Source organism: Antrostomus carolinensis, unplaced genomic scaffold, assembly GCF_000700745.2.
Source record: "Antrostomus carolinensis isolate BGI_N321 unplaced genomic scaffold, ASM70074v2 scaffold5093, whole genome shotgun sequence".
Taxonomy (NCBI): Eukaryota; Metazoa; Chordata; class Aves; order Caprimulgiformes; family Caprimulgidae; genus Antrostomus; species Antrostomus carolinensis.
Window position 1 is genome coordinate 62,373 of NW_010304329.1, and position 13,326 is coordinate 75,698.

A 13,326-nucleotide genomic window follows, 5' to 3' on the forward strand; every position below is an offset into this window, starting at 1 on the left:
CATTCAGTAGCAAGCTAGGGCTGATTTTTGGCATTCACTGCACCATTCTTTGGGTACCTAATTGCTACCAGCTCTCATAATCTTAGGTGTTCACACTAGCTTGTGTTTTGTTACAGCACCATCTCCCAGCATTCTCTGATTATATAGGCATCTCAGCTTTTGCTAAAAAGGAAAAGGTGAAAGAAGGGAGCAAAAGAAATCAACTCTTCTGTACAGAAAGAAACAGTACATCCCACACAATCTGGGTTACCCACTGGAAGTCATAAAACACGCCTCCTCCAGCATCCAGGGACTAGTGGATCAGAGCGGCTTTAGTTTTTAACGTGAAGAATCACAACAGACTCAGTCATTGCTTGTGGAGCTGGAAACCAAAGCCATCCCTCAGCAGTGTTTAATGCACCTGTCTGGCTACCCAGGAGTACTTATTTGCTTTGTTTTGATACCCATGAGCTCCCAGTGAAGTTGCTTTTGCCAAAGCGATGACAGAAGCATATACACTGTAGATATGGAGGCAGCTTCACGGTGACAGGCAAAGTGACCAGATTTTTCTAGTGAACTTCAGAAAGGTGTGATTTACATGACTCAGCATTTTCTGCAAAATTTATATTAACATATAGCCAAAGGGTCTGGAACCTTATAGATTTCACAATATGTGTATTTTCCCTATGGAAGAGGCCTAAGTAAGTTAGCAAATCCTGGCATTCTTGTCTGGTATATTAAATGGAGCTTAAATAATTAAAAAAAGTGTTGTTTTCTCTATTCTGCTTGAAACTTATTTTTGATTTTCACTGTTTTATTCAAAAGGAAGGCATAGAAACAGCAACCATGAGCTTGAAATCAGAGCTGTAACGAGGACTTATTATAGACACGTTTTACAGAGTATTTTCAGTTACAGTTGCATGCTTTGAAGCTGTCAGTGTAACAAGCAGTGTGCTGCTTTTCAAATAACCCTTTTCGTTGTCTTGTAGCTTTTTTCCTAACTTCGAGTCCCAGTGAATCGTTGTCAGTTTTAGCATTCAGCTGTATTAATGGGAAGGAGAGACAGAAAGAAATTGTGTTTCCCTGCCCAGTTGGAGAAAGTTGCCAGTGGGGAGGTCAAAGTGAGTGCAGAAGTCCTTTGGCTTATGTTTTGTAGGAGTATGTGAAGGAGCAGATCAGTGATCAAGGTGGAAACTCATGTTTGAAACCCATTTCCCACACTGGATGGCATTGAGTCACTTCATTGCCCTGAGGCTTTGAGATGGAGAGAAGCATAACTGTAATTATAAGAGAAGGTTGATTATCATACTAAGGTTTGTTCTGTCTTCAGGGTAGGTGAGGGGAACTCTGATTAATGACAATAAGAGATACCAAGTGGCACTGCTAGGTACAGGCATGCGCACTTTTTCCCCAGCAGTGCTGACCATCAGTGAAAAGAGGCTTCTTCCACAATCCGTATGTAAGGCGAAGGGAAGGATACAGAGCAGTGGTTGCTCTCTGGAACAAACACAGAATGAACAAGTAGCAAAATATTAATGTACTGTTGAAAGCTGAAATTAGATAGATGTGATTCAGTACAGCCTACAGGGTCTGATATCTTGGCAACTGCTGCAAGATATCCCCAATCTGCAGACAAAATAGCCTTTGTGAAGAAGCAGAAGATTGTAGTGTGCAAGTTAATGCATCAAAAGGCCAGGAAGAGAATAATTCACTTTCACCTTGCTACAGAGGACAAGCAGCAGTAAAAGATGTGCACTATTGGCAAGCTTTTTTTGTTGCTCTTTTTAACTCAAGCCCCAGTTCAGACCTCCAGCCACCTCGGCAGCATTCCAGCTGGAGCTGCTGACATCTCCCACCTAATCAAGTGCTGGATTATCTTGTTCTGATAAATTGTAGCCTGTGTCTTGTGAAAAGTCTTTCCTGAAGTACTTCACTACCCTGTAATAAGAAAGCAGATGTCTGAATCAAGCCCCAGAGCTGGCAGAGCACTGTTTTTCTAATGGCTTTGATGGCAAGTGTAAATGTTTTAAGGCAAGCAGGTGCTAAGCTGGGAGCACAGTTAAGCATGATAAATTTCATGCCCAGGTGAAAGCAAACTTGAAGGTGTTATATTAAAAGCATATTAAAATATACTCACTTCATACTGAGTACATATGGGCTGCACTGCTGACCTCAAAACACTTGCCCTAAAAATTATTTCTTCTGTGAAGAGGGCTCTTGAGGAACATACTTGTTTTAGAAAGAAATTATCTTAATTTGCTGCATCTTTCTAGAAGAGTTGGAATTACTGAGCTATCAGAGACTTGCTTACTGTTCTCAGTCGTTTGTGAGTCAATTGCTGGTCCAAGTCATTCAGGGTAGATAAACTCTTTTATTTCTCTAAAACATACTAAGAAAAATGTTGAAGTTACAAAAGCAAGGGTGCTGTATGTGTGTGTGTTTGTACATTTACTGCAAAAAGTAAAATGGCCAGGATAAATCTCATTAAGATAAAGATGGTTTTTTCTTTCTTGGTTTCACTCCTGGAGAAAAAGCAGCAGTTCTTATGTGCCAGACAAGAAACATCTTTGTGTGTCACAGTCACCTATACTGTGCCTCTTGTAACACTGCTTTGCTCTTTTCCAGGGGAATCCCTACATGTGCAATAATGAATGTGATGCGAGTACCCAAGAGCTGGCTCATCCTCCGGAACTGATGTTTGATCTCGAAGGAAGACATCCCTCCACATTTTGGCAGTCCACGACTTGGAAGGATTATCCAAAGCCTCTTCATGTCAATATTACACTCTCCTGGAACAAAACCATTGAGCTGACAGATAACATAGTTATCACTTTTGAATCTGGCCGTCCAGACCAAATGATCCTAGAGAAATCACTTGACTATGGACGAACATGGCAGCCCTACCAATACTATGCCACGGACTGCTTAGATGCTTTCCACATGGATCCGAAATCAGTGAGGGATTTATCGCAGAACACAGTCCTAGAAATCATTTGCACAGAGGAATACTCTACTGGGTACATGACAAATAGTAAAATAATCCACTTTGAAATCAAAGATAGATTTGCTTTTTTTGCTGGACCTCGGCTTCATAACATGGCTTCTCTTTATGGACAGCTTGACACAACCAAGAAGTTAAGAGATTTCTTTACCATCACGGATCTGAGAATAAGACTGCTTAGGCCAGCAACTGGAGAAATATATGTAGATGAGCAACACCTGGCACGCTACTTTTATGCAATTTCAGACATAAAGGTATACGGAAGGTAAGAGAATATACACCTTTACAAACAGGCATATGTGTTTGGTTTTAGAGGTTATTCAAACCTGTTTATTTCCCCAAACATGACAACATTTTCTGCGGGGACATGTTCATTGGCAATCTGTCTCAGCTGATGTCTGTTTCAGGTCATATGAGGAGTTTCTGACTCAGTGACACAAAGTCCCAGGTACTGGCTGTCACTAGCCTGGGATCTTGAGCCCTAGGTCTCATGAGCAGGATAGTATTAACAGTTTCTTATATTGGTTCAGGAGTTCACCCTGGCATTTGGACACTTTCTGCTTTTATACAGTTGGAGCCTGATCTGATGGCAGTTAACTAAAAAGCGAAATTCTGTTTTATCGTTTGACTTTTTTAAGCCTTTAATATGAGCTGTGATTGATACAGCAGCCCTTGCATGGACCCTTCCCACTAGGTCCAGCTGTGAACTGCCCGTGAACAAGATAGACAGCAGAGATTAGAGTCCATTCCCTGTACTTTAATTAACTTTGAAATGGAATGAAGCTGAAACAAAATGAAAAAAAAAACAGTGTTTTAGAGAGACTGATTTGAATATAACAAAGATGATCACTCAGCTGGGTTCAACACAAATAGTCCCTCTGGGGCAAGCAGTGGCTGGTATCAGGTGCCGTAGTCCCAAAAATAATAACCGTGCAGTGACATTCCTATTGGGAAATTTTCTTCTCAACAAAAACTAGCAATTGACTGATGACCTCAAGCAGGAGGGTGATACCCTTTACATGTGTCTTAGATGCCAGTTTGTTCAGAAGAAATGGGATCATCTCTATTAACGATTCACTCCCCTCTATGTACCTTTTCCTTCTCCTCTGTTTCTTCTGTGTAGAGTTCAAATATTCCTTTTTTTTTTTTTTTTTTTTTTTTTTTTTAAGAGGACTTAAGTATCAAAATGAACAGAAAAACTAATGCATTCTGGAAAGCCAGAGCATTTTTTGCAGACACGGGACTGAGTGAAAAAAAGTAAACACAGTGATTATATAAAACACTGGTGACTATATTTTTCTTACTCCTGTAAGCAAACTCCTGTAGTGAGTTTGCTATATTCTACCTCTTTTATATAAGCATTCATGTTTGTAAGCATTTCCATATTGCAAAATTGATACATAAAATCAAAATAGACTCAAAGTACTGTGATGAAATTTATTGAAAAATATTCCCCTAACTTTATATAAAGGAAGAATTGATACCACATACAGATTTGAATGCATAAGCGCCTTTGCGGTGTCAATATATTTTTATATAACATCAAAATACATTTCTTAGGACCGCAGATTTCACCTGTAGTTACAGTCTTCTGTGTCCGCACCAAATACATACACATACGTAGAGAATCCCTAATTGAATGTGTGAAAGTATAAAATAAATGCTGCTGTTTAAAGAATTCTTATTGTAACTCTCAATAGTTACACTGTAAATTATTTTTCAGAAGTCTCTCGGGAGGGCTAAGTGGATCACTGGCAGCTTAAGATACTGTTCGAAAGAGTTTGGTTAATTTGGCCTCAGTATATAAAAAAATAACACATATGTTCTGTTCAATGTGTATCCTTTCTCCATTGAGCTCCACATAAGTTAGCTCTACAGAGGCATTATATCAAAGCTCAGCATTTGAAGGTCCTCACGCTTTAAGGAAAAGCTGCTCCCCATCTGAAAACCCATTTGGCGCTTAGTCTGACTTCAATTAGACTATCAGTACTTTATCAAAGAAAACATCTGAAGGATTAAAAAAGAGTGCATTGCATGCAAATTAGAAGCAGAAACCTTCTGAGCACATCTGGGGCATGGCAATCTTGTGAAAAATTATCTATAGAAATGAAGCATGACTGAACAGAGAACTTATCTGATGCTGATGCTTGTTGTCTAAATGCTGCAGTAATTGGACACATGCTTTAAAAGAAATATCTGTGTAATAGTATCTCACTAGATTAGATTCATGTGAATTCTTATCACTCTTCTGCTAATGAGAAGAACAGCTCTTTAGGGATTTGGTGGCCTTTCCTTCAATACATAGTGAGCCCTCCTTGTTATAAACTTCATGGGCTTGCTTACTGCTAAGTAGCTGTGGGGCTGCAGTACACAGCCCCTGATCTTTTAGTTGCACCAAATGTAACTTGCAATAGGCCCCCTGCCACCCAGTTTTATATGTTTTCAGTCTCCTACCAGAAACCTCATAGGGCCCCCTCAAAGAGTCTCCAAATCAGCATTATGGTCATGTGCCCTGGCATGCCCTGAGCACAGGAACACGATTAATCTGAGTTTTTCAGCCCTTACCTGTTAATTTAGGTTGCTAACTGGAAATTAAGTTACATTTTTATTATTATTATTATTTTGCAACAATGTTTCATATTCTGGGCTTTGAGACCTAAATATTTATATACATTTAGTAAAGCTAGACTATTCCATGAGGACAGGCTACAAAGGAACATTCACCAAGGAGCTTGACATGTGGTGGATAAGTGATGCAAGCAGACACATTTTAAAGCATATCCTTCTACTGAAAAAAATAACCTATAGGTTAAATATCATTAATATCACCAAAGCTCATAATAGCATATTTCTAAAGGCAGCATAAAATGTAATTTGTTTCACACTGTATTTTAAGGATCAATGATAGTGAAAAGCATCTATCTTAAAGCTGCCATAATTAATATACAAGATGCTGGGGTGGTTGATACTTCACAATGAATTATAGATAGGAGATTTGCCCACTTAATATAGGGTTTGTTTTGTCATTGCTTAGTATTTTCACACAGAATCACACAGCATGGTAGGGCTTGGAAGGGACCTCTGGAGATCGTCTAATCCAACCCACCCTGCCACCCCCACCCCCACATTTTGGTGTGAAACAAGCCTGATGTGTGCTGCATTAGAGATGTGCTCTCAATGAATGCCTTGCCTCCTCTATTACCACCTGTTTATTCATCTTCAATTTACCACTTCCATTGTATATTTATTAAGATGATGAAAAAAAGGAAATGTGGTGTTAGCAATTTCAGCAAGCCAGTTGTGCTCACATTATTCAAGAAACCTAATAATCCACATGAACTAATTCTGACTTACTGATGGTCTGCTTCACTAAATCAGGGTGAATTTTTTCTAGTGAATAATGGGCAATGTAGTGTGCCAGTACCTTAATTAAAGAGAGCCTCTCTTAGTCTTGATCTCATTTTAATTTACAGGGTAATACTACAATAATATCACTAATGGAAGGTACATTAAAGGGCATCAAGTAGCATTAACTGTATTAAATTATGGCACTTGTGTTAATTAACTGCTGAAGCAAGATGGTCCTAACGGCTAGAAAGGTCGACTAATGCATAAATAAAGTCTTCTGGGATGGGAAACTAAGAAAGAGCAGACATTTTTCCCCTCTTCTGGCCTTGCTGCAGAGAATCAGAGGGTGTCTTGTGTGGTAACCTCAGGAAGGTTTCTCTCACTTTACTGCCTGCAGAGGTGGCCTGGACTGTCTGCGAGCTCTGCCTGTCTTCGATTGCACATGAAGGACAGTCTGACAGTAAGCTGTGAGCCACATGAGCCACAGCTCCCGTTTTTTAACTTTTTTTTTTTTTTTTTTTTTTTAGAAGTTCACTAAAATGCTGATAATAATTCCTTTGAAGTCAAGCAAAATGTTCCTAGCAGATTTTGGATCAGGCTGCTAAAGGTTTAACCACGTTCATTCCAAAACATTTTTGCTTTAACTGTTATATTGTCAGTGACAGGTACATTAAACACTGTAAATTAACTGTAATTTGGGATGCTAGTGAAAAACTATTGCCACGCTGGGTGACAGAATGACTAGCAGGCTGAAACAAAGGACCTTATTGCTTTTGGGTGATTAGGTTTTGATCTAAGAGCCACCAGTTTCCTTCTGGCACTAGAATATCCAGCCTCTGTACAATGCTATTAAGCCCTTTGGAATTTATTTTTATACTCTTCTCGCCTTGAAGCTTCTGTATTTAAGCCCCAGGGTTTTCTGACCCTGTCTCAGCTACAGTTGCAGTTCCAATAGCAATAGCAACCTCTAACTCCCAGTATGCAAGTGAAAAGTATCCTCACTTTTAACAGTTTCTTTCTCTCACATTCCCTTCTAAATTTAAAACCACCTCAGAATCTAAAAACATTCCTCTGAAGAAAAGCATATTTGCTGCCTAGGGGAATGGGGCTTTTTTGTCAGCCAGCCCCTCCTGGCAGCAGTGCCCCTGAGCCACTGGCTGTTGCTGGGGTGGATGGGGGTGGGCAGGTGCCCAGCCTCTTCAGAAGAGCAGATCTGCCTCCCAGAGCCTGGACTGCAGCCTTCCACGGGTGTCACACAAGGAAGGCTGGGCTGTACCAGTGTTCATCCTCTGGCTTATTCTACAGATGCATTCTGTGGCTGGATTAATTGGAATGAATCTGTCCGTTTCTCTGGCATACACTTGAAATGCTGTAATAATATCCCTCTGTAATTTACCCAATAGCAGAACTTTGCCCTAGGGAAGTGGTAATATACAGACGTGCTTTAGTTTTATTTATAATAGAAAATGTTGTAATTAATGTTCAGCTCAGAACTAGACCGTCAATATGAAGATATGTAGGCTTCAAGCTTTTAAGTAGACAACTGAATACCATTCTTCTTTCTAGTATTTATTTACCATACTTGAATACTCTTTGTTTTATGAGAACACTTGCATAAGCAGCTCATTCTCCTTTGAGATATTCCCTAGTATTTGGAGGGTATCTAGCAGTTTCTCCAATTAAATTATGAACTCATTAGAGATCAGGAAAGAAAAAGAAATGTATGTATTTAAGAGCATGTCAATTTATCTTTAACTCCCAAGTGCAATTAGCTTTTTTAATATATCTACTGCAATATGTCACTAAGGAAAATAGTCCTTCATTTTCTGTAAACAAATCTAGGACCATCAGGAATTTAAATAATTAAATGGTCACTGTGTTTACTCACATGTGAGCAGTCTCTAATGGTTAACTAAGTACAGGTGTCCTTGTTGGGTTTTAGTGCTGCCTGTGTTCAAATAATACTGGTTTCCACCCTCCATCCTAGTGATACAAGTCCTGTCCATCAGCTCAGAGTGGTCTCAGTCTTGTAGTGGCTGGAAGGGGAGCAGAGCATGATAGTCTGGATAGCTCTGACTAGGTCTCTAACTCTGCTGTACGCTTTTGAAACTAGTGGGTTTAAATCACCAGGTTTCACTCACCACCTTTGCTCATTAGCATTTGATCACCTCTTCTTGTCTTGTTTTGCAAGATGTCAAGTATTTCCATACTGATCTCCCCTTGCTGTCTTTCAAGGAAGCTTAGTTTTATGCAAGACCAGGGTGTTTGAGGAGAGACACCAAACCTTTTTGTAGTATAATTCATTTTGCCATTGAACATTAAAGGAGTAGAGATGAAACTCCTGATGAAAGAAATGAGAATTTTTCTTTCTGTATTACTTTGTATGCTGAAAAGGTATCCAAAGAGCCTTTCTGAATAAATTCTGTGATTCCAGTATTTTGCAGAAACTTTCTTTCCTTTAAGCTTTTCATTTCAAAAGAGTTCAATTTAATGCAAACATTGAAATAAGCTTAAGGATCTCGTGGATCACGTATACAAATGATTCCTGGCACAGGAATGTCCTTCAGGTTGAAGTTAAAGCTGGAGCGATACAACATATTATCATCTTAAAAGTTTAAATTTTTCCAACTATTTCACAAGTAACAGGAACTACCAACTTGTAGATTGATTTTTTTTCCTTTCTTTTTTTTTTTAATTTAACATTCTGATCCCTTCTCTGAGTTACCAGCATGGTGAGATTGCCTACTGCTAGTTTTGTCCATCTCAGTACCTAATTACATGTGCTTAGGAGCTGATTTTTCATGGGTACTCCTCATGTGTGAAGTGCCTCAGAAGGTAGTAGTTGAACCCAGAATATCCATGTGCTTTCTCCTGTTAATCTTTTTTCTTGTAATAAATGAGCCATTGTTCAGCTGTGATTTAGGGAAATATTGGAAGCTAAGAGAGTTAACTTTGCTGCCTTTCCTCTAGTACAGTGCCATAGTAAATGCTGTGTATCATTCCCTATACATCATGAGAAGTATCGAAACAAGAGACCAGACCTGAAACTAGTTTCAGATGCCAACCTGTAAATCTGGATTAATTTCAGTAAAGTTACCCATATTAAAAACCAAAGAGTTTCAAATGTGTTCACGTAGGAGGAGTGAGGGAAAATAAGTGATGGAGAGAAAGGGAGGATAGAAGGGAGGAGAGAAGGAAGGAGAGAGGACAGAAGTAAGGAGGCTGTCCCAGCTTCTGTTTAAAACAAATGAGGAAAAAACACACCTTTCAGTCTTTTCATCCTCTCTCATCTTCATATAATGAGGCTGATGTAAAGCAGGACAGTTCTGCTAAGTCCAGTGGCAGTCTCACAGAGCCATGTATTCAGAAAACTGGAAAGTGAATTAGTAAAGGTCAAGGTCTAATAGTCTCATTACATGGAGTCTGTGAGAACCCCTCCTCTCCTTCACTCTTGAGTCCAGCTCTGGGATTAATGTGCCTCAGCAGTACTACTGCGCAAAGGGAATCGTCATGGTTCTTACTTGATCGCAGCAGGCTGTAGTGCAGATGAGTCGGCACCAAAGACCTTCAGTAAAACACAGGTAAAACATCTTGTTAGCTGGGCTGAACAACGGGGTAAGTTTTCAACACTTCTGTAATTCTGTTTTCATAGAACATAATCTCGCTCATGTAAGAAAAAACCTACAGAAAGAAACAGCAATGCTGTGAACTTACCAGGCAGTAATATGGTCAGGGAAGAGCAGATAAGGGGTTATGCTGCAGGTAGCATTCCCAAGAGAAAATCTGGCTGCTGAGGCATTTAGGAAAGCATAATGTTAGCTGCAGCCCTCTGCAGGACAACAGGCTGTGCCCTGGTTAGATCTGTGGTAGATGGTAGAAATGAAGCATGCTGAATGGCAAGAGGTATCCTAATGACGTTAGGAAGGAGCAGGAACTGGAGAACTTCTTGATATACTACCACTCTTGTATGAGGCCACCTTTAATTTTTGCAGCACACGAGGTCCTTGGAGCCTTAGAGTCTGTCCATGAACAGCATCTGGTTGCTTACACAACATTTCATCCAGACTTCTAAGCAAGTAGCATCTAATGAAAAGGAATGATTGGTATGACTTTTATGCTGGAAATGCTGCCATACTCTGGAGTAACATAGCTGTACTTCATTGATTATTATTTTTACATTTCTGGGGTGATGGCCACTGTTTTAAAATAAGCCTAAAAAAACAAATAAAAACATTTCAGGAAGAGACTGATAATCCATAGCTTCATACTGTGATCAGCCCTCAGGTTATACTATAGATAATGCAATACATACAGTACATACACATGCCCATATCCCAGTGCTGGAGGGCAGTTTTCTAAAGTTATGCTCTTTCTTTGAACCCTTGATTTTATCCTCTGACTTTGATGTTTTTTCAAATGTCAATAGTTGTCTGCTTCTTTCTCATAAACTCCCTGGAAGACCTTGTGATTCTTTTCATTTTCACCCTTAAATCCACTTCTGTCTTTATGGGAGCTATGCAGACTGTCTTTTCTTTATGCCATGATGTATCCCCACTTCCACCCTCTCTAGATGTGTGTTGGCCTGTAATATAAGCCAGTATCTGATATATTAAGATTTATAATGTGTACTTTGAAATACACTTAAGAAAGATTGTTAGAGAGGCACAATGGATTGTTATAACCTGTCCTCCCTGCACCATCACTCATAAAACAGGCATGTAACAGGAGTACTGGTACAAATGTTAATGATAGCAATGCTGTCCTGATGACAGAGGGATGCGGTGGTTCATGTTTAACTGCCATCAATATTTCTGTTACACTGCACATTAAACCTATTAACAACCAAAAAGATAAAATTTTATTACAATAAGGATATATACATTGAGATATGTGTCTTCACACTCAACTAATTAGTTCCCATCGACTGTTTTCATTTTGCTTGGTGACATGTGGTATATAAATCATTACAATATGTTAAATGCAAATGGTTGGTAATAGGGTAACCATCTGCTCACTGTTAGAAAGTTAGCAGAGGAATATAGTAAGCTGTACTTCTAATAATGATGCTAAACTCACATCCCTGAAATACCAAATATCTAAAAACAGCTGCCTCCACTAATGCCAACATTACTAATACTTCTCTTACCCTTTTCATTTTCAGAAGTAAACCACATAATGTAAGAGGTAATTTTGTTCTTCAGCATGAACTTGACTTCAAGGCTAGAGTCTGTGAACCACTATCTCAGAACCTGATCTTTTTCTTAGATTGTGTTGAGCGCTTTTGAACAGCCAATAAATAATCAGGCTGCCCACTCTCCTCAGGACATCTTTTCGTTCACAAATATAATTAAACTCTCTTCCTCCCGTAACCCCTGCTGCCAGGCCCTTTTTCAGGGATGACTTTATTTTGTAAGTGATAGATAGTTGGCATATTGCTGTCTGGTAACATATTACGCTAGAGACCATCAAAGGATGCTTTCCATCTAATAACCTACCATGCCCTATGAGCATTAAAGATCACCACTGCAAAGAGGGATCAATTATTTTGCCACAGACATGTATTATCAGGGGCTGTCACATAACTTCGTAATGAGCATTTCTGGATACCCAAGTGACAAAGTAATGCATTGGAAAATTATTAGTGGGACAAGAGTGAAGGACTGCCTGCCAAAGTTGAGGCTGTGCCTTCAAGCTAGAGCAGCTCCTTCTCTCCTCACCCATTCAGTCATCTGCTGGTCAGGGTCACTATCACAGTGCTGATGAGCTGGCTCCCCCATCAGTAATATATTGCATTATCACCTATCAGAGAGATTAATATGTTCCCATACTGAATTCCCAAGACACAGCTCTCAGCATTAAAGAAGCTGAGGAATTAATTCAGCTCCTGCTGTCTGAATGGAAAAGAAGTTTGTGATTTCATCAAATTCAGAAGCTAGTGCTGCTGTAGCTTTCTTAAGCCATGTTGGCAGGGAGGGGTTGGTGTTTGTTTGGGGGGTTACATCTGGGATAGCAGTGTCTGATTTAAGATTGTGCTTCCAGGGAAGCACCTGCAGGGGAAGAGGCTGCAGGAGAGCTCATTAGCCTGGCGGTTTCTCAGCCCCAGGATGAATTGCAGAATAAGATGCTTGCCCTACAGGGTCTCAGACACCTGTGGCTTTCTGTAGGTGTGCTGCCCTGCAAAGCTTTCCAAGTTTAAAAAAATGTTACAGGGAGACGTCTTTGTGCTAACACATTTTCCTTTGTTGCCGTGCAAGAAAAGAAGCACTGACTGAAGGCTGCGCACATTTGATGCCTCCATTTTGATTCACAGTGAACAATTGCCTATTTCAAAATGGGGTGTCTGCAATTTAAATTTATCTGGAGCATTTATAGACAGAGCTGGTGTGATGAGCAGCACTTTGTAATACCTCAAAAGCATGGTGCCAGAGCTGGGAATTCGATAAGCCAGAGTCCTGAATTGGATTCCAGCAATGGTCACAAGTAGGAAGCTCTCATTTGAAATTACAACCGGGGAAAAGCAGGATTCTTTCTCTTTAATTGCATTAGTTTTATTGAACTGAAGCATTGCTTCAGTTCCCAGAACGCTTTATATATATTTTTTAATGCAAGTTACCAGAGACAGAATGGTTGCAGGACCACTTATTGTTTCTGACTTTTATATTTGGTAAAACTGATTTCACTCATTTTCCCATTTAACTCTCTTGTGCATTAAGAATCTTTAGACTTTGGGATAGTGTTTACTGAAGTTGTCATAAACATAATAATTTTAACTTCTTTGATTTGGCAATGCTTCTGTAGTTCTTTTATTTAGACCTGTTCAGAAAAGCCAGGCCAAGCCACGTGAATGGGAACTGGAGTCCAGGAACCTCTAGTAGCCTTTTGTGCAGGAGAGGGAACATGAAATTCATTCCCTCAGTAGCTGATCCATAGAATGGTAGGGGTTGGAAGAGACCTCAAGAGATCATCTAGTCCAACCCCCCTACCAAAGCAGGTTCCCT

The 13,326-nt window shown here is 39.7% G+C and overlaps 1 protein-coding gene across 2 annotated transcripts in view; it reads left to right on the plus strand.

Moving 5' to 3' along the window:
• NTNG1 (netrin G1) overlaps positions 1 to 13,326 on the plus strand; it is a 147,861-nt gene that overhangs the window by 56,306 nt on the left and 78,229 nt on the right. For both annotated transcript variants that reach the window (XM_029084118.1, XM_029084119.1), the window contains exon 2: positions 2,605 to 3,245. In XM_029084118.1, the coding sequence (XP_028939951.1) occupies positions 2,605 to 3,245 (641 nt within the window). The remainder of the gene's footprint in view (positions 1 to 2,604; positions 3,246 to 13,326) is intronic.